The sequence below is a fragment of the Anser brachyrhynchus genome, assembly GCF_964034855.1.
Source record: "Anser brachyrhynchus genome assembly, chromosome: 20".
Taxonomy (NCBI): domain Eukaryota; kingdom Metazoa; phylum Chordata; class Aves; order Anseriformes; family Anatidae; genus Anser; species Anser brachyrhynchus.
The window spans coordinates 7,586,347-7,607,430 of NC_137713.1; the positions used below are offsets into that span (position 1 = coordinate 7,586,347).

The window sequence follows — 21,084 nt, forward strand, 5'->3', positions numbered from 1 at the left end:
ACTGTACCTGTTTAATATTCATTAGAACAAATTTCTTGGAGAAAAGTCTGCTGAACTAATTAAGATTCCCAATCCCAAGCACAGCTGAAAATATGTTTATTCAAATCCTTCTAAGTCTCACATGCCTTTCCAGCATTGTTTCTTTTTATTGGTGTCTCTAGGCCAAAACCTACTTCAACTGTTCAAATGTTGAGAAGGTTCCCTCTAATATGAAAAAGGAACTAAACAGACCAACATCTTATTTCGTTTCAGTGGGACTCAATGATTTAATCATAATAACAAAATAAATCTGTGGCAACATCTGACTTCAGGGTTATCGGTTCTCTGTCCTTCATGGCTGTGCAAGCTTCCCAGAAATACCACACACATCATGCCTATTTTCAGAGCTCAGTAACCCAAGACCTAGAAGAAAAATCCTCTTTTTGCTCTTATGCTGGAAAAATGTACAATAAAACCAGTGCAATTCTGATACCATCCAGCAGAGGACAGTTTCAAGCAATCTCTGCCAAGTGACCCAGACATAAGATGCACAACACACACCTATATGTATATATATATACACGAGTGTGTGTCTGTGTGTGTCTGTATATGCAAGTAAAAAAGACCAGTCTTGCTTATAGCAATGGGATTTATAAATATTCAACACAGCAGTGGACATCTCTAGATCAATGCCCACCCCAAAAGCAAGACTTGTGTTTAAAAGCACTTCTTACATCAGTATGTGAATATTGCTATTCCTCAGGGATGACTTAAAATTAGTCTGGAGCATTAGCATTGCTGTTAGAACCTCCCTGCTGTCAAAGCTGTTCATTTTGTACAACTGCTCAGTGCTAGCAGAAGCAGACACAGTCTGCTGAAGGAAAGTAGCACCCTGCCAAAGCAAATAAAATAAATACTTTATGAGTAGGGCTCCTGGGAGATCTCGTACCTGTAATTGTGGAACCAGTTGATCACGGTGCTGGTTTTCAAGTTGAGCTGCGTAGCCAGTTCCTCAATGGTTTTTGGTGATGGGTATGGCTTTTGCTGGTAGGCTCGTTTCAGAGCTTCCTTCTCTTCTGGTGCCAGCACCACCCGGGGCTTCTTCAGCTGATGCTGTGGCTGCGGGCTGGCCCCCTGGCTGTAGTCTATGCCAGCGGATGAGGACTCACAAGACTGACTGTCACTAACGGAGCTGTGTCGCCGTTTCATGTAAGCTGAAAGAGAAGTGCATCAGATCAGCCCCAGCTGAATACAAATGCAAAATCAATGAATATATGAGCTGTGGAATAAATGTGAAGATGACAGGCTGTAAATGCATGGATGGGCTATTCAGAGAAAACAGAAGGGAAGGGGCATCATCAGAGATCAGAGCAAAGCAAACATGGGGAGGATGCAAGAGACAAAAAAAAGAAGAAAGAAGGGAAGGAAAAGAAGGTAAATCAACTGGAAAACTGTCAGAGTTTTCTGCTTTTTCAATGAATACAGGACATGAGTAACAGGGTTCAGTTAGCAGGACTGATTTTAAATTCACTCTTTCAAGGGTGGTGAACTGCCACACAAGCACCTGATTAGGACAGTTACCCTTCATTTAGACTTAAATGGTCTTGCTTGTTAAACACTTTAGGCGTACACTAAGGTCTCCCTGACACTTAAGGTCTTGGAATTAAAAATACGCCTCTGGAAGTTGAAGGCAGCCACGGCTCCATCTCTAACACACGATGGCGCCCAGAGCCCGGCCATCCCAGCACCGGGCTGAACAAACCCATCAGGCGTTTGTTGCTTTTTCTTACAGATCTTCACTATAGCAGGTGACAGGTTATGAAAGAAAAACAGCCCACAACATCCTCCTCCCCTATACAAGGCTCCTTCCAAAATGCCTGTACTTTGAAGACATCTCTCGCTGCACTACCGCAGCTCAGGGAGGCTGACGGCAGCAGCCTGCGATACCACCGCTGACCCTCCTCCCCAGCAGGGACTGAATTATCCTGGCAAAATTCTGCGAGGAAAGAGTCCCAGCAAATGCTGTCACTGACGTGATTGATTTACACTGTGCGAAGGGAGGTGGGATTTACTGCACCTGGCAGTATCACGCACAAGCATTGCTAATGAGGGGGCTGAAAACAGCAAATATAGATGAATCTTGTCAATAAAATATTTAATAGCCTGTTAAATACCTTCTAGATTTTTAAGAGTTTAGGTATTCAAGAGCTGCAATTTGATAACCTTGCCTATTATGTTCCAGATTACACCAGCCTGACATCAATCAAGCAGGCACTAAATCTCCAGCAGCCAGGAGCTCTGATTGGAGCCAGGGAGCAATGTGGGGCAGGTCACACCAGCCAGCAACTGAATTCTTCAAAAAAATAAATTTCTCTCTCTCCACAGCTCTGCCTTTAGGCTGCGGGTGCACAAAGAAGAAAAATTCAATGCAATCAAACAAACTGCAATACTGAAAGCCTTGCTCATGCAAGCCAACTTCTTCTGGCAGAGCTCCCTACAGGTCTGGCCAGGTCTTCTGTCTCCTGTGGGTTTCAGCATCCTGTCCTCTATGTCGTGTTATGTCCAGTGGGACCTTTTTACGCAGTATCTTACTATTGTTGAACTGAATTTTGAACATGCTCTGTAACCTTTAGGGGGTATCTGCATGGCCCACATTTTGTTTTTCCTGAATATGACAGATTACCTGTGGATTGCCTACTGTGTAAGATCACTGATATGGAACAGAGCGCAAGTTGCTCGTGATCCATCACTCTGCCATGATACAGTCCTGCATGCGTTTGAAATAACTATAAAAAGCAAAGTTTTAGCTTCCTTAAATTTTTAAGAAGATAAACTTCATTTAAAAATCACCTATTTAAGCTGTTCAAAGCAGATGTAGAACTGTGACATGATTACAGGTAAATGAATTATTTCAAGGTGACCTATTGGCTTCATTTTTGCAGCGCTCAAGGAATTGTTACAAAATTCAACCACAGAATTAATGGTTCCAGTGATATAAGCTCACATTTATATAAGGCCTTTAAATTCAAAGACTCTTAGCTGTTATTTCAAATCTGCATCGATACGCTGGCATAGGCAAGGTTCCCTCGTCTATTTTGGCAAAACAACCAAGAGAGCTGAAAGACAACATCTATCCCTTCAGCAATGTGCAGCAACTTAAAGGAGTCCCTGAAACAAAACAGAGCCTTGGGTGGAAGATGTAAAACGTGTTTAGGCTATCTCTAACTGGAGTTTCTGGAATTTGGTCAGGCGACTGAGTTAACACCAGACACCCATGCATCGGGATGCTCTGAATCTCTCCTTTCTCTGCCCTCCAAAGGATGGCATTTCTGGCAGCTCAGAGCTCCCTGCTTTAGACTCCTAAAGACAGCACGTAGCTGCGATAGCTTGGGAAGAATTTCGAGCCCTATGCCTACCTCTGCTTTTGTAACCTCACAAAAGGTGCAAGGACTTATTTGGGTCTCTCGTGTGAATGGAACAAACCATACAAATGTACATATTTCCTTAACATAAAAATAAAGTCCTGCTGTTATGTCATGACCAATTGTTTTCCTGGAGGATAATGTATTATTAGAACAAATTTCTACTGGGCCAAAGGCACAATCCTGGCATGTGGCCATGTGCTGAACTAGTACCTAAGCACCAGGCTTTAATATGTCTCTCTGGAAACTTTATAAAAGCTTTTCCTTTCTAATTCTTATTTTAAACATATGTGCTGCATGTAGACAACATAAGGAGATCATTCAGCACATTTTCAGTGACAGCGAGGCTCAAACCGGAATTCAAGTTGCAAACACACTTGATTTTTGGAGACGTTTGATTTTTGTGTGTGATGGGTCTCCACTTCTCAGGAGACCTAAAAAAAAACACCACTGATGTCATGCGGGCAAAGGTCTGGATGTGTGTCTGAGACCAACTTGTCAAGGCCAGCTCTCTCTGCAGTCTTGCTACCTCTTCTCTTCCCCCTGCTGTTGCCAGCCCAGCATCAGCGTGTCCCTCTGGGAAGACTCCCCAGCATGTGCTCAGCTACAGATGATGCAGACACCATTGCAGAACTAGTGGCTGCCCACTGAGGTAAAGCAGAGCCCTTTCTAATACAATTTTTATCTTATGCAGTATTGAACAAGATTATTAAAAAGTGAAATAATGGGGAAATAAAGGGAATTAAATTTTCTCCTGACAGCAGGCTTCAGTACTGTTCAGTGAGGAGTGTGACGTTACCAGCAGCACACACACCGGGAGGCTCTAAGGAAGAGGGATGAACTCCTCCTCGGCAGAAAAAGTGGTGCAGAGTGTCTCAGCCTACTGAGCGGGAACCCCTGGCTTCCTCCGAAGAGGTTCATTAATTAACATTACAAATTCTCAGAATCTCTTAACAGGGCACTTATAGCATAAACTTCAGACTGGCAGAAAGGGAAAAAAAAAAGATATATGCAGCTCACCTGTATCATAATTATCAATCTATTCTCTTAGTAAACAGAGGCAGAGAAATAATTGATAATAATGTTTTACTGGTAGCAGATACAGCTGCATTGTCCTCTAATTGCCATTAGCTTAAGGGAAAGTTGAATTCTTTATGTGGCTCTAGTGCAATTTAAAAGGTTACATCACAGGATCCTTACCTGCATGAAAGGATTTTGCTGAAAATACAGGGCTGAATTCAGTTTGGAGTGCTCTGCCATGAGGACAGCTCTTACACAGTTGAGGCGCTCAGTACAGAGACTCAGATGATTTATAGCCTTATCTCTATTCAGGTGCCATCTACACAGCATATGTATTGCACAGTATTTGATAAGAATCCGGTTTAGAAAACAGTTTTGAAAGGATATTGTCAGTACTACTTTTAAATTATTTTTATTTTATTTTCCTGCATTATGGGTGATATTCTCTTTGAGGCTATAAAAATCCAGCTAGTTGACAATTTTATTTCTGCTGTATTTCTAATACGGCAAAACACCATCATGGCTCCCTTTGGTTCACAACTGTAAGTAGGAAACCCCAGTGGCTCGTGCTCCCAGTGGCAGATCACACACAATCTGAGATAAGATCCCGCACTGCATGGTATTACATGGGTTACTATAACAAGGATTTGATTATATTCTTAAAAGCATGCAAGACCACAATTTTCCCAGAAGCTCCCTCGCTGTAATTTTTAATATAATCACAAAGTTCTTGATCAAATGTGTTAATGCTTTCAGGACATCAGTCAACAGCAGTGCTTTCAGTGCACACGATTAGTGCTGTCTGTACTAATATCATTAAGCGATAGCTTGAGAGATGTATATATCATTAATTAGTTAACTGCTGATAATGGCAGTCTATGAGCCTCTTGTAAAATCACACATACACACTAAAACCAGGGCTCTGAATAACCACTGTTTTTTAGTAATCTATTTAAAATATAGAGAATAGGCTAAGATTATCAGGATACGCTCCCTCCTAAGATACCTGAAATAACTGAAATCTCTCACAGGTGCATGCTCATGACACGGCCATTTTACACAAGTGTGTCTGAATAAAATCACCTTCCCCAACCCTATAAAGGCTATAGACTGAATTATTCTCAAACACCCTTTCATAAATGCTGCATTTTTCTTGCCTCTTAGTAACCATCCATGCAGGACTGGAAGAAGATCTCTCAGGAATCAACACACAGCTCCTTCAGCCCAACATCTGTGACCAGCTGCAGCACCATTAACTAATAACCCAAAGCCAGCTCCCAAACTCACATTTCTCATTTGGTAAGGCAAGTTATCAGTGATACACCAGGGCCTCAGCAATTAATCTACAGGAGAATATAGCAATGATTTCATGACAGCTGGTGAATATTCAGGGGTTTTGTGTGTAATTTTTTTTTTTGAGATGTATCTGCTTGAGCTAGCATCAAATAAAACTAAGAAAAAGCTGTTATGAAGTCTGTTTGAATAACCTTCATAATACTGGATCAATGCTGCCTCTATACTCTTTATGGAGAATTATAAAAGACACAGTCATCTTTGAAATAATGGAAAACATGAGTCAGCAGTCAGCTCCAAGTTACCTTTTTTCTCCATTCGTTTCATATCCATCAGCTTCTCCACGTTGTTGGGATCGTTCAGCCACAGCTGCATGCGGACAAAGGGTTCTCGTCCCTTCAAACTCAGCTTGTGCCAGGGCTTTGGGCGAGCCAGAAGGTCTGAGACAGAGCCTTGTGTTAGCCCTAGGATTGTCTCCCCAAACAAACGCTGACCTAATATGAAATTGAAAATGGCATGAATTCATTCAGCTAAGAGACAAGGCAAACTAAAAAGACAGAACACATCTACGAGATCATTCATCAATTATTCTTACTTCAAAATTGCTTGAAAACCCAAAAGAAACATTTAGAAGAATAAAAGCTCTCCCCACCCACTAAAGGTGTAAATATTGAGCTTTAGTTTAATCCTTAGGATCTGACTGTGGCAAAGAGGGGAGCTCAACACCTTTAAGGATCAGGACCTTACAGTGGAAACAGTGTGCATAAAGTTAAAATTAATGAGATTAAAAATAAACCAAACTTGCAGCTAAGCAGGCAACTAGTTAAGAGCAGTGAGGCTACTTAGCTCTTGTGCAGGAGGGTATTGCAACAGCTTCGTTCCAGCAGGGCAATCCAAACATTTCAAGCAATCAACGAACCAAAACCAATGCAACCCCCATTCAGCAACAGTCATTTAAGTGTCCTCAAAGACATGTGTAAATATTTTCTGTGTTGTACTATATGTGGTGTTCTAACAGTGTTTTAGCAAGTGCAGATAATCACATTTTACAATATAACAGCTTTTCCAGTTTTTATAGCCTCTACAGTACTTCTAGTTAATAATTAATTTTACTTCTTTCACAATGCTATTGTCTGGCAGGGTAAAAACTAAAAATGCTTTTCAATGTACAGCATTTGTAAGTGCATTAATAACACTAGTTTTATATGGTTAAGATCTCAGTTATTGAGGACTGTGGAAAACGCCTCTGCAGCTCAAACCCAACCATACAGCTGCTTTCCTACAAACCTTTACTTCAGTTTTGTTCCTAAGCTAAACTGCCTTGATATGCAACAGCTTTTGTTACACGACAAAGCCTGAAGTCATCTGAGTCACCACTGGTGATTTCTGACGGCAGTGCAGCTCTCATGTATTTTCAAGGTAACCCAAAGATCTTCCCATCCCGACCATGTTTAGGCCTCAGGGTCTTGTGTCTGATCCTTGGCTTCTGAATGCCCTCACCCCAACACAAAGCAGAACGCTTTTCCTTCACGTCCTAGCAGTGCCAGCAGCGTTAGCCAGTGGCAGCAAACAGATCCCAAGGGGTCCGTGCAGATGCAGGCTTGTCCTCCTGCAGCCGTGCAGGACATGCTTGTCCTTGTCACTTGTAAAAGCACCATCAGCTCTTCCCTACACAGCCTCATCTGCTCCTGACACAAACGGGACGTGGGAAATACCTGCTCTGTAGCCCTCTCCCAGGTGCCAGACTCCATAAATCTCCTCTTCCTCTTTAAATACCCCACAAAACTTCTGGCCTCATAATTTTTTTGCCTGCACAGGGAGATGAGGGATGGTGGGCTCAGTTAACAGCAGACACCCATGCAGAACATCCCATGCGGATGAGCGGGGCAGGTGGCTCTGCAAAGCTTTTGGAGGAAGCAGTTGAGATTATGAAAGGTGGAGAGGGGAAGCAAGGACGGGGTTAGCAAGCGAGTCCGCTAATAAGCACTGGAACTAACCCTGAAAATAGTTCTTGCAGACTGAACAAAAACCTAATCAGAATTTACTTAGGTTCCTAAGTAATAAGTGATTTTCAACTTCCCTCACTATCAGGAAAATCAGAAGAAAGAAGTCATTGAGGGCCACCTTCAGAGCCTCTGTATTGTTAACCTACTGCCTCCCTGTTTCTCTTTATGTTTAAAAAGATGGGTAAGACCTTATCCATTTACCTTTAAAACTGCCAGCTACTTTTGAGCTAGGACTGCTTCTACAAAACTATTTTAATTTGCCTTAGTAAATAACTTTCCTTTAGAGTTGCCCCCACTTTCTGCTGCAGCGGGGTGAGTAGAGCTCTGACAGCCACGGTGCAGCGCCAGGCACTGCAACCGGCCATGTAAATGGGAGCGGGGACCTGACCCGGGTCAAACCAACCCGCCACCAGTAAAATGGGCAGTTTCGACTCAGACCAGCTGGTCTGGCTTACTGTGCAGCCATACAGACAGGAATACTGGCACTAATGTGCAAAGGGGGCGGAAATAAGCAGCCCGGAGCAGGTCCTAGCAAGGCTGCTGAAGGAAATGACCTTCAAATTACAGCCCAGGAATTAAACATCCAAGGAAGGAGATAACATCACGTTCTTTAGGTATTAAGGAAGAAGCTAAAGATGTTTGTGTCATTTATATTATCCTAGGATACAGCAGGGCAGGATAAAACACCTGAAAGACTCCCAAGCCAATGGAGAATGTGTTAGAAATCATTCTTGGGGTAGCAGATGTATCGCATTCTGTCTTCATCAGTGTTATTAATAACTTAAATATTTTTAAGCACAGGCTTCCTAAAACTCCTGTTAATTCTCCCCATCTTTTTGCCTAACGTTCTTCACACCTGTTCCCACTGATGTAGCTGCTCATGGAGGAAACTTCCTGCAAATCATGCTGCTTTCATGGTTAGTCCCAGCCCTTCCTGCAAAATCCCCAATACTGCAATCTTTCAACAGCTCACTGCATTCGCTTCCCTCTGTGTCCGGGTTATATGTTGCTCAACGGGGAATCACTGATAATATGACATTTGGGGGTAGGAACACTAGCAACAACTCAGCGTTAACGCTGCCAGCATCGTTTGCTAAAATGGTGACTGCTGAACGAATGCTTAAAAGCACGGGAGGAGAGACCCGTCAAACCCAAGCCTGGTTTGCCGAGCCATCTGGAATAGTTTCACACAATCGTGGTCTTTACTGGCCGATGGTATTTGAAGGGAGCCACCAGCAGTTGCCTAAGACAGGTTCACAAGGCCCTGTGGCCTAAGACAGAGAAACCTGTGCACCAAGTCAGCCTGGTGCACTAGCACACTGAGGGCGCAAAAGGAGACATTGAAACTGGTTCCACACCTAATGCAGAGTTTGGGGCACATTTCCTGGCTCTTCTGCTGCTTTTTAGGCTTGTCAGCCACACTGTAGGAAAACAAAAATCATGGGAAATAAAAAAGACTAAGTAAAAATGGCATCAAAGCAAATGTAAACAAAAATACTTTTTTCAAACCTCTCTGGAACACCAGAGCAGGTACAGCACTCAACAGTATTTTGCTTAAAAACTAGGGGCTTGAACTTGTAAACCCTTCCCGTGACTTGTGGCTTTATCTGTACATTAGGTCCACTGAACTAGCAACCACAGTTTGCCTATGTCAATGGGCACGAGCAAGTAATTCTGCTGGGTTCAGTGGAACACTCTCATGCAGAGTATGCCCAGGATCAGGGCCATTTTCCTTTTTTTTCCCCAAATTACATTAAATGAGAACTTGCCACCTCCCCCACCCCAGTATTCTTCCCCCTTTTAAAAAAAATCTCTGACAGTAACACCTGTTATCCTGTGTCTAGCTGAAAAAAGGCCTTCCTTATGTACTGAAATAAAGGAGTTTTTATTTATACAGTCATAACATTCAGATGATATGGATGAAATTCTTCCCACATACATATCAGCAGTCTAAACCTAAACTTATCTTTTTGGACCCATCTCTAGCGAACAGTGAGAAACTGGCACCTCTGGAGAGTGGTTTGTCTCCACCAGCTCAGACATCTACTTTGAACATCTAAATGCAGGTGAGATGAATCCCATGCTCAGCACCAGATGTACGTATAGGTAACGCTGGTGCAACCTTCCTGCCTTCTACCGAGAAATTTCAAAGGATTCCTAAAAGTTTCCCAATGCCTTGTGAGGAAAGCAAGTGTTAAACAGATAAGAACTAGTGATTTAGAGGCACAGTGGCAGCATTAAGCATGGATTTCGCACACTCGGATCGGGTTATTCCCTTTGACTATTCCAAATATTGTCAGCCATATCAACATTACACTTAATTTGATACCTAAAAACTCATCTGCAGGCAAAAGCAGCCTTTGCTTTGCGTGTCTCTAAGCAATATAACCGAATGGCCCCATACGCCTACCTACAGGTTCATATAAACCTCAGCTGAGTCTGAATTTACCATCCTAGCTCTGCAGGCACACTACATTTTCCCTTGTGATGCATCTCCCTTTCCAATCATGCTGCACTCCTCTACTTCACCTCTGCCTGAACTGCTGATGCCTTGAACCTACAAGCACGGGGAAATCAGCATTTCTCAAGTGGAGACCTTACTGGCTTTGGGATTTTGGTCATCCTGACAGCCTGCTGGACTGCATTTAGGGAGGTGGGAGCAGTATCTGGCTGGTGAGCCAGAATCAGAGCTTAAGGAGAGCAAGGGTATCATCATATATTGGTAGAGTATGACAATATGAAAGCATTTTTTTTTTACTCTTTAAAAATATCTTTTTAAAAGGTGAAAGCTAAGGCCAGAGTCAAAACCAAGTACTCTTGTAATCATCAGTTACTGAAATATAGCTTAGAAATAAAAGCATGAAAACTTTCATTTTATTTCAGCCAAGCAATGAGAATAAAGCGATTTACCAAGATTGTTGTCCGTTAGCACTTCTTTGACCCTTTTTGTAATGCCATACGTATCCAGCTCAGGGGACATAGCAACCAGTTCTTGAATGCTGAGTGCCGAGTGGCCTGACAGCGGCAAAGGTGTTGTGGACTGGGATTCAGAAGCAGGCGGCTCACTAGATTCTTGGGATTTGCCATCCTTACTTGTCTCTATAGTGGGACAGGGCTGCTGTACCAATTCAGTCAGGCTTTTCACTGATTCACTGGAACTCATAGGAGATTCAGGAGCAGGACTGCAACTGGCAGAAGTCTTTGGAGTGCTTTCTGCAATTAAAAAAAGAAAAAAAGTCCCCACTTTAGCATAATTGTAATGTTTTGATTGCAGGATATTTAACTTTCCTCTCATTTATATTCTACCTACTTAAAGAAATGCCTAAGTATGCAAAACGCTACTTCTTATGACTTGGTTACTGAAAAGCCTCCTTTTAAAAACAGAATTATTTTCTAATTTTATCTTGAGTAATCTTTTCTTTCATAAAAAGACAAGAATATACAAATAAAAATCAGGAATAAATGAAGTGCAACCACTTGTAAGGTTGCATGGAATTTCCTTGGTCAGGAAATCTTATAGTTCTGCTTTCTACAACATTTTTGTGTAAGGATGCTCTTAAATCTACTGTTATAGACTGGTTTAAGCCTCTTTCTATGACCTATAAGAAACTCACTTAGCCACTATGTGCTACTGTCAATGAGGGATTTTCTACAACTGATACAACTTTGTATCTTGAGACTGTTATTGATTTCATATTGTTTATCACATGCATCATGTTTTTGCACTTTTCTTTGCCCAGAATTAACAAGATTAAAATACAGTTTCTAATTATGTTGTATTAATTAATGTGTTTGAGAATACAACAAAAAGATGGCTAGTGGATCAGGAGACACCAAAATCTCTTATTTTGACACTTTGAAAGAAAGCTTTCTGAATCTGTTAATTTGCCAACAATAGGTTCTGTACAAGATGTTGTTTTCCCCTCCTAAGTTCACATTTATCTCTAATGGAATGTACCAACGAGCTTAGGCAGAAAATCCAGACATCTAAGGGTACAGTCTAAACATTTTTTTAGGGCACCAACATGTAAACGATGTGCTTTAGAAGAACAATTCCCTTAAAAAGATAAAGAGTACATTCAATTTCTCCATTTACAGTTCCATTTTCGTGGGACTGCTTCTTTCTCCTTGCTGTCTTACATCTCATTAGCTGACATGGTTAATTATAGGTATCTCAGATTCATACATCAGCAGATTCACCTCGAGATCTCTGGAGGAAGCTTACAATGTTCACCATCGTGCAAGGATGAGGCCAGTCTGCATGAAAATCCCAGTCTCTGCACAGAACTGTGTTTTCCTGAGATCTGCAACACTGCTGGGGCAGCGGCTCGCTCTGCAGCCATCCCTACCAAGGTAACGGCTAACCCCAAATTTCCCCCTTTTTCCCTATTCAGAATGCAGGCAAGTCCTCACAGAGCACACAGCTCATGCAGCACGGATGGCAAATCCTTGGCACTACAGGAAAACACCGCGTAACTAGAAGTAGGGTTCAAATGGAGCAGGGTTCACGGTGTAATTGTGGTGTTCAAGGCAACAGAAGCTCTCTCGATCCTGCAGTTTAAGAGAGGTTCCCTGACACCGAGCTGCTCTCAAAGCAAGCAATTGGACTTATTTCTCAGTGCTTTATGAAAGATGCAAAATAGGCAGACATACAAAGAAAGCAAGGTGCATATAAATCTTTAAGGCGAGAAGGATATTATAAATCCTATTTCTTTCCTCTGTTCACCCCAGGTCACCATACAACTGAATATAAAACCCAGCAAATGTTATTTTTGTATCAGGAGCAGCGGAGGAATTGTACTGTAAATTTGCCCTGATTCACCCATGCGAGGGACCAATTTGGCAGATCATCCATCTTGTTCACTGTACACTGTCAGGGATGGCATGAATTCCCTACATGATAAACAGATTTCTTCTCAGGTCTGTGTCCTTTAACCCACAGCAAGGTCAAAATTATGGCTGCCTGGCTAATAAACTGCACGGCACTCGTTCAAGTTCCCTCTAATTTTGTCCCTTGTGCCAGCTTATAGAAATCTTACCGAGTAACTAGAGCAGCTGCAAATTTCCTATACAATTCCTCATCCGAGCCCCGTAAACCACATGCACACACGGAGACCACAGAAAATCCCAAACCAAACCAAAACAACCTCCCCCCCCATGCAGGACTCAACAAAAGCATGTAGTGATGCTTCCTCCTCCCTCTCCCTTCCCTGCCCAGCCTAATTATGTAAACAACGGAGGTAATCTATATTATAATCTATCACCGAAATGCTCCACGGTGCTCACATATTAGCTTATTTATTTTTTATATCACACATCGAGAGCTTACTTGAATTTTGTTTTTAAGACCAATCTGCTGCTTATTGACTCAAAAAAAGGTAGGATTATCTGAATCTAATTTTGGAAGGCAGTACAGATGACAAACTGCTTTTTTTCTCCCAATGAAAGCAAGTGTACAGCGATTTCAGATGAGGCATTATGCGCATCAACTACAAATAACTCCAAATATGCTCCCCACTCATTCTTAGCACTTTTCCCTTATGGAAAAAACATTTCTGAGATGATATAAATATTGGAGGAAAAGATCCATTATTTGGAAAAGTCAATTCAATAATCAAATAACGCAAACATTTCCCGTTAATCTACTTAAAAAATTAAATAGACATTTAGAGTACAAGTGATTGCTGACAGAACAAAGGGGAAAATTGAATGTATTCACTATTACAAATTAAACTGTCAATCTACAGTCATTTCATATGTTTTATGAAATAATTTGTCTGCATTCATTTCTCTCAAGTTCCTCACAGGACAAAGAAACAAATTCAGGACATCTGAAAAATAGATATTAAGATTTCAAAAGTAGCAATTGAACATTTCCAATGAAAGTAATAGTGAAAGCATATTTTTTAAAAACACGTTCTGTTTTTCTAACCCCAGACTTAAATGAAAAATAGTGCTAACTTAAGAGCAATCTAATTTCTTGTGAGCATGTAAGCAATGCTCGCTGAACATTTACACATGTATTTAGAGAAGAGGAGGTCATTTGTCCAGATGGGTGTAAAACTGTGTTATATTAGGCTCTGGGCATCCCATCGTGCACAAGTGGCAAATCCCACACTATTGACAAAGTCTCTTTAATAAATTTCAGATAAACTTTGCAATACCAAGGGTACTCTGCATTTTGCATCCCAGCAGCCTGTATACAGTTTAAAACCTGAAGCAAAAGCCCAAAAGCTTCAAAAATAAGGTGAAGTAAAGAGCTAGAGAGATCAAGAGTATCACTGGTGTCACACTCTCTGCATCACCTACGAATTTCTTATTTTTTATTCATTTTTTGAAGCCTCAGGTAGCCACAGAAGTGAGCCATGCCTTGCACTTTGTAGAGGCTGGGAGAAAGACCTGCAACAAAACCCCTCCAAACTAACTTGGTGGGAAGATGGTGTGTGTCAGGACCCGAGTATGTGATGAAGATATGGGTCAACATGATGACTTTCTATGATCAAGAAACTGGGGTAAATTTTACATAAGTACTGGTTGACATTGACAAGTGTCATCATAGAGACACAACCCTAGAGAGGGACATATAATCTAATTTAAAGGTACAACAATGAATGGAAACAAACTCAACATTATACAAATATCTTCTCATTTTATTTTCTTTTTAAATAGTATTTTCCCTATGTAAAATCACTGCTTGAATGACCATCTACTGCAACACAACCCAACATGATCATTACAGCTTACCCACATTCCACCCATCCGTTTAGTACCTAACAGTTAAGAAAGTCAACATACTTTGCAGACCATTTAGTGTGTACAACCAGGGTTTGGCTGAGTGTATCATAAAACTGGCTGAGAACTATAACAAATTGACCTGGCCTTAATTATATGAATGTAGAAAATCTTTCGTGGTCTTGCTTTCCTTGTTGCAATGGATGAAGCCAAATGATGCTTTGGTTCCATCCATCCTCTCTACACCTTCCTCAGTTTCTATCATGATCATGTTCCAGAAAACGCAAGACAGTCTGAAGCAGAGTTCTGGCCTTAGTTCATTGGGTATGGCAGTTTTCCTGAACTTAATATTCAATTCTCTTGTTCTTCTCCAACTGCAAGATATCCTGTCCCCGTGCTAAGGTCAGGCCCCCAGCACTGGATCCTGGGTCCATAACTCCTTAAACACTGGCTGCAGAAGGTTTTGGACTACGGTTATCCCTCTGGTGCCCCACAAATTACCTGAAAAGACCTCCCCCAGCACAGCATCAGCCTGACACGTCCCTCTACAAGGACTCATCATGTTCTCCCACCGTGACGTGACAAAGTCCCTGTGGGGTGTAACCAACCACCAGCTGCACTGGGCTCCCCTCCGGCACAACGCTGTGCTCCTGAGGAGCGTGAGACAATTCATTACAGCCTGCAAAACTGCAGGACACCGTACGAGGGACTGTTTTGATGTACAGGAACTCTTCCACCTGCAGGAAGCACCTTCACCACATCCCTTGGTAAAAAAGCAGCGGTCCAGCTCAGACCCACAGCACACAGCAGCTGGAGCCTCCTACTGAAGCTCACCTCAGATGCAAAGACGTCCAGGTCACGTCTGCTACCCCTCCCTGAAAATCACAGACATCTACATGACCTGACGCCAGCCTCAAATGTACTCCATCAACAGCAGTATCCAGATAACAGCACGCTGCGGAGCCCTGGGTACGGCTTCACCAGTCCAGAAGCATCACGCTGCTGCCGGCCAGCACGGGCAGGTTCCCCAGGTACTTCTTGCATACGTTTTGAGAGCTGCAGGTTTGCCACTTTTGCTCAGACCCTGCCTCAGCTCCTTTATGTCCTCTTGTGAACTAAAGGGCGTGCAACAAGAGCACCTGAACTCACAAGCATCCGACACGAGCTCAGCGTGCTGAGCCTCCCCTGCCAGCACCCTCCGCTTCCCCGAGGAGCATCCTGCACTTCAGCAGCCCAGGAACTGCAGGAGGAACAAACTGCCCAACCGTGTGTGCTAGCACAAGCCACTAAGCTGCAAAAAGACTCGGGGGAATCAAGGTACATGGAGAAGTTGGGGGAAGACCATGCAAAACACAGAAGGTATTCAGGGGCCTCTAAACGGATTATGAAAAATATTATATTCTAAAGACAGCAGGCCGACAACAGCTGCCTTAAGTTTCACAGAGAAGTGGATTGAAAAAAGCAGATCCACTATAATTTTCAGAGACAAATCTCTGTAGTTTATCTGATCCACTATTTAAATTTCAATACAGAGTCCTCTATCTGCAGTAATAATAACCTAAATTCCATTTAGTGTTCATTTGAGCAGTCAGGATAAAGTCATTTCTTATTATCTCCCCACTGTGTAAAAAACAGCTTGAAGGTAGGAAGTCAGCAAGCATTTTCACCAAAAAGTAATTATTGTAAGTGACATTTTTACTGCTGGCATGCCATAAGGCGAACTGCGCATTTGGAAGGACAAGTTGCTAAAACAAAATGACAGGGTGCTCCGTGACATTCCGACAGGAACCCAAACATGATTTATCTGGCGGTTGGGTTGATGTACCACTTCTCGTGATGTCCCAAGCCTGGGCTTCAGGTCCACGGCAGACCAGTGGAACCCACAGCTCCTTACCACAGGACAGCAAGAAGAGGATGCTCCGCGCACGGCAGCGCGGGAGGCAGCCAAGCATCCTGTGCTCCGCTCATTGCTTTTATGGCAAATTAGTACGAAAGATAAAAGCAGACAAATGCGGACAGGAGATTTCTCTGCAACCTCTTAAAAGAGCATTTGGTACTTCAGGGCCTGCATTTACCTCCTCATACAGATCAGTTAATGGACAACAACAGACCTGGCAGGCTGCCTGAGATCCACGTGTCGCACACTGGGACTGGATGGGTTTCTGTGTTCCCCTGGTCACTGGGCTGCCCACCCTGTCCAGTTTGTAGACCAAAACCCAGGGTGTGTTGTCCTGAGAGCCAGGCCCTCCTCACCCAGCTCATCAACGACAGCGTACTCAGGACAACCCAGTTACTGTTTTCCAGGGCCTGACATTTCCAGGCAGAGTTCTCGTTCCCAACCTTCTGCCTCATTTTAACTCCAGAAGCGCTGCCTTTGCGGGATCTCCTTACGCACCCCAACAGCTCTCCACGTTAACAGCCGTACAGTGCAAGTTTGATCTCTGTAATAAATCAGGTAAGCATTTGTTGAACAGCACCGCAATACATCCCTCTTCTGACTAATTAAACGAAAACACCCGCGAAAGCTGAACTCTTCCTCGCAGGTAGCATTTTTGGTGGATTTACTTTAAGTGAATGAATCTTGCCTATTTACAATGTGCAAATTAATGTGGCTTATGAAAATATGATCCTCCCTATAGTTATAAACTCCCCCAGTTATTTGTAGGGAGTATAAAAACCTCCCTCCAGTGTGCACATATAATGATATGAAGTAGGTAGGTCCGTGCGTTCATGATTGCAAGTGCTTGCTATAGTTATGATTATAGATTTCCACCATGACCCGGGGGATTTTGTTTGTTTGTTTTGCAAATGTTTTAACTTTGGGGAAAACGTTATTTTGGGTCTCAGCTCAGGGAAATTTTATGTGAAGGGGGGAAGGGATCAAAAGAAAATGCCCTTCAGGACAGCATGCAGATGTATGTGTGTCTGCACTGAAAGGGGAGGAAACCAGCTCTGGCTAACTCAGAGATCACTAGGGGAAAATAAACAATAAAAGTCCCCATTCTGCATAGGAATAACATACGTCAAAGACAGAAGCACATACATCTAGCTGAAGGATCAGAGTAAATGTTAAAAGTACCTGAAATTATCGGCTTCTGAGTATTGTTGGAGAATTACAGGGTGTAGCTGCAACTTTATGTTGCATTTTCAATAATTACATGGTTTGCTCTGTGCTTATACTAAAAAAACATATGTTTTTAGCCATTCTAGAAAGCAGGAGGAGCTAGAGAAATAAGATGAAGTTCAGAAAAGAACTGGCATTAGACTCATGAAGAAAAATTTACAGCTGAACATTTACAAGTTCTTAGATAAGTTAGGTGACCAATTCTCCTTGCAATGAAGGTGCACTCACAAATGACTCACAGACAGTCTTGGAAATCGCACTACTGTGCCCCAAACCATGCTAACAGTGCAGCTTCTCTCGTGGGGCTCGCTCCTCTTTCTCTGGCCTTCGTTGCTGAGCGCCCTGCCCTGGGTGGTGAGTGCTGGCAGCCCTTTGAATGCACCCCGCACCAGCAAGCACCTAAACTCCATTAGAGAGGTACTTTGTGCCCTGCTGATGCAAAATGCCTCATAAGCTGAAAAGTTCTGGCCTGTACAACATAAGCACCATGGTACGGCTGGATGCAGGGAGGCAAGCTCAGCTACAAGCACAGGAGGAATGGCCAAGCCACGTCTCGGAGAGCTCAACAACCGTAGGGTGGCACCAACTCAAACCATCCAACTTCCACCAGATTAGGAGGGCTCTGGGATTTGTCCGCTGGGGTGTGGATGGGCTCGAGCAGGGGCTACAGATCACTACGAGGGGCAGTCTGGATATGCAGATGTGCAGAAGGATGCAGCTTGAGTTAACTAAAGAGAAAAACCCCACTGAGATCTACCCGGTGCTGGGCTGGACACACCAACCCCTGGCACAAGTGCACCATCCGAGACAGCTTTCAGATACGCACCATTAAGGGACGCTTGCAATAGCCCATAGGGAAGCAGATCTCATGATTTTATGTGCTGTTTTACATCAAACGAAGGAAAATAGAAAGAACTTGAGAATTCTTTTGAGTTGGATGAAGAGACAGAATCAGAAACATCAGAACACCGTTTGGGTCAGATCAGCAGCCCCAAAATCCTTTCCAAGTCTCCCTAGCCAAAATCAGATGTCTATGGAAGAGGTAAACAATGCAACAAGCACGTAGGGAGAATTTCCTCAAATACCTACTGGCTTGCACATAGGTTCCTAAGTAGGATATTTGCATTGAAAAGTGCTGATTTTTTTTATTATTTTTTTAAATTTCTATTTTTTCTTCAGTATCACCCTTAAACAATTAAAAAAACATTTATATTATGAAATCAGATTTTAATTTAGATGATTAATGGCAAAACCATGGCTGCTTTAAAAGACATTGCTCTGCTTTGTTAATCTTTATTTAATATTCAGATTTTTCTGGGTTTCCGTAACTTAGTCAGAAGTCAATATTTAGAAATAAGTGTTGGAAAATATTTTCAATAACCTTATTATTAAAACAGCTTGTGTGCACAAGCTTTATTAAGGATTTTTCTGAATATTAAAACAAATATGTCACGAAAGCAATCAATCAAGATGCCACAACCCCACACAGTTACACTTTTAGTATAATCAAAACAAACCCGTGCACAATACCTTTTGGAAAACAGACTTAGAGCTTTTAGAGAGGCTCTGTGGCAATTTATGGTGTCGCTGTTGACTCGATGACCTTGTGATTAGACACTAACTTTGAAGCCTTACAGTATTTTTGACTGTCTGTTGTCCTTCTCTGTTGTAAGCCTAAGCGTGAAGGTGTATCTACACCGCCCTTCGAGATTTTCATCTGTCTGCTCCAGACAAGAGTAAGAAGCAGAATGTGCATGTGCATTGCGTCCCATTTTGCATTTATATGTATTTCCCCCTCTAAACAATGTGGACATTCATTTGCTATGGGCGAGATACTTATGGGATGGATCCGAGGCTAACAACTGGATTCCTTCCCTGCTAGAAAAGTCCCATCTAACAACCACAGCAGGGGCTTGTTCTTCATCTTAAGAGAAAGCAGCTGAAGGAGAGTGACCCTGAACATTGCTATACCTAATGCTCTCCTCTTCCGGAGGAGTGCTGGCAAAAGTACTGAAACAAAATGACATTTTCATTGTATGCAACAATATTATAAAAGCTATTAAGGTACATTATTTTACACGTCCTCATAATCTCTCCATACTGCTTTACTTAATTTGTGATAAAATTGTTGAGAAAGGGTACTTAATGTAGGACAGTCAGTAAAAGTAATTTATCATCTTCCCGCTTCGGTGCTCACGTTATCAGCGAACTCATTTTCTGCATTCATCATGCAATCAGCCTATTATTTGCATATTAATCAGGCAGTGGACCATGAAAGAGCCGCATCCCAGCCAAATGCTGCACTATCTCAGGAGGAACACTCAGTAATTATCATACATCAGTGTTATGATGTGGTAATTGATTATAACATCTTTCTGTTGCCCCTGGGGAGTCCCACTGCTAACCCAGCTTCAGGCATTCTGTGCAGATTTTTCTCTGAAAATTACAGAAACCATTGCTGTCCTTTTATTAATTTTTTTTTTTTTACCTTTACAACAGGCAGCTCTCTGAGCATTTTCAAGTTACTTTTGCCTTTTTTTTAATGAAACCTTCATTAGAAAAAAAAAATAAATCTGCCACAGATCAGAAAATAGTAATTTTTTCCTTTAAAAAAAAAGAAAAAATGAACAAACAAACAAAAAAAACCACCCCCAAACAACAGTTGGGCTTGCTCCTGTTCGTCCTCTCTTTCAGGCTCTAGTGGCTTTTTAGGTACGGGTATTGCTTACATAATACCCTTCCCCACCAAACCCCACAAAATGTTGCAACTTCAATAGACAGTAATTGCAAAGTTCGTATAAAGGCAGTTAAAGTTGCTTTATTTAGGTGCCGAATGAGAGGCTAATTTTGGTCCTCTCGTAAAGGACAAATGAAACATCTGCCAGTTCAAACTTGCACTATTTTTAGGAGCCAAGTTCCAGAGGGGTAAAAGAGAGAAACAAATGCAAACCACCAGGGCAGGCACAAGGCAGCTCACCTAACACCTCGCCTCTTTGGGGAACACCCGGGGGCAGCTCCCGCAGGCACCCATCCTGACTTCCCTTCGGAGGCAGAAATGTGGGGCTGGGGGCCTCAGGAGAAGGCCCAGGAGGGGAGCACCCAACGGGGAGCACCCCAAAAATCAGCAGGGCCTGGGGCTCTGCAGCAAGGCCGGACTGCTGAGAGTAACTCACAAGGACAAAACGACTCCTCCAAAGCACCTCACTGTCCTCGGCCAGGCTCACTGGAGGTATCTGGAGCACTGACATCAAAATGAGGGTATTTTGGCAAGCTCAGGCTGTGCCAATGGGTAGTATCAAAAAGATTCTTCTGGGGAACAATCACCCTTTTCAAGCACGCTGTGGGGCATAATACGTAGAGCCCAGGAACAAGGATCTGTAAGTTGTTTCTAGCAGAATCTTTGAGAAGTACGAAAGTGGGACATTTACAGGTCAGACTCACCTTTTGTTTCTTCTTGCCACTAGACTTTTTCCTTTCATGAGGCTAATTAATTGGACATTTTCCTTTT

The 21,084-nt window shown here is 42.5% G+C and overlaps 1 protein-coding gene across 13 annotated transcripts in view; it reads right to left on the reverse strand.

Annotated features, from left to right (window-relative positions):
- The window catches only part of CUX1 (cut like homeobox 1), a 268,818-nt gene that overhangs the window by 34,164 nt on the left and 213,570 nt on the right, over positions 1–21,084 (reverse strand). For 6 of the 13 annotated variants that reach the window (XM_080563171.1, XM_080563164.1, XM_080563169.1 and 3 more), the window contains 4 exons: positions 10,631–10,933; positions 9,079–9,141; positions 6,020–6,208; positions 929–1,193 (listed from right to left, as the gene is read on the reverse strand). The exons of 1 other annotated variant lie outside the window; for it this stretch is intronic. In XM_080563171.1, the coding sequence (XP_080419297.1) occupies positions 929–1,193; positions 6,020–6,208; positions 9,079–9,141; positions 10,631–10,933 (820 nt within the window). The remainder of the gene's footprint in view (positions 1–928; positions 1,194–6,019; positions 6,209–9,078; positions 9,142–10,630; positions 10,934–21,084) is intronic. 6 more of the 13 variants (XM_080563174.1, XM_080563173.1, XM_080563166.1 and 3 more) reach the window with 2 other exon arrangements.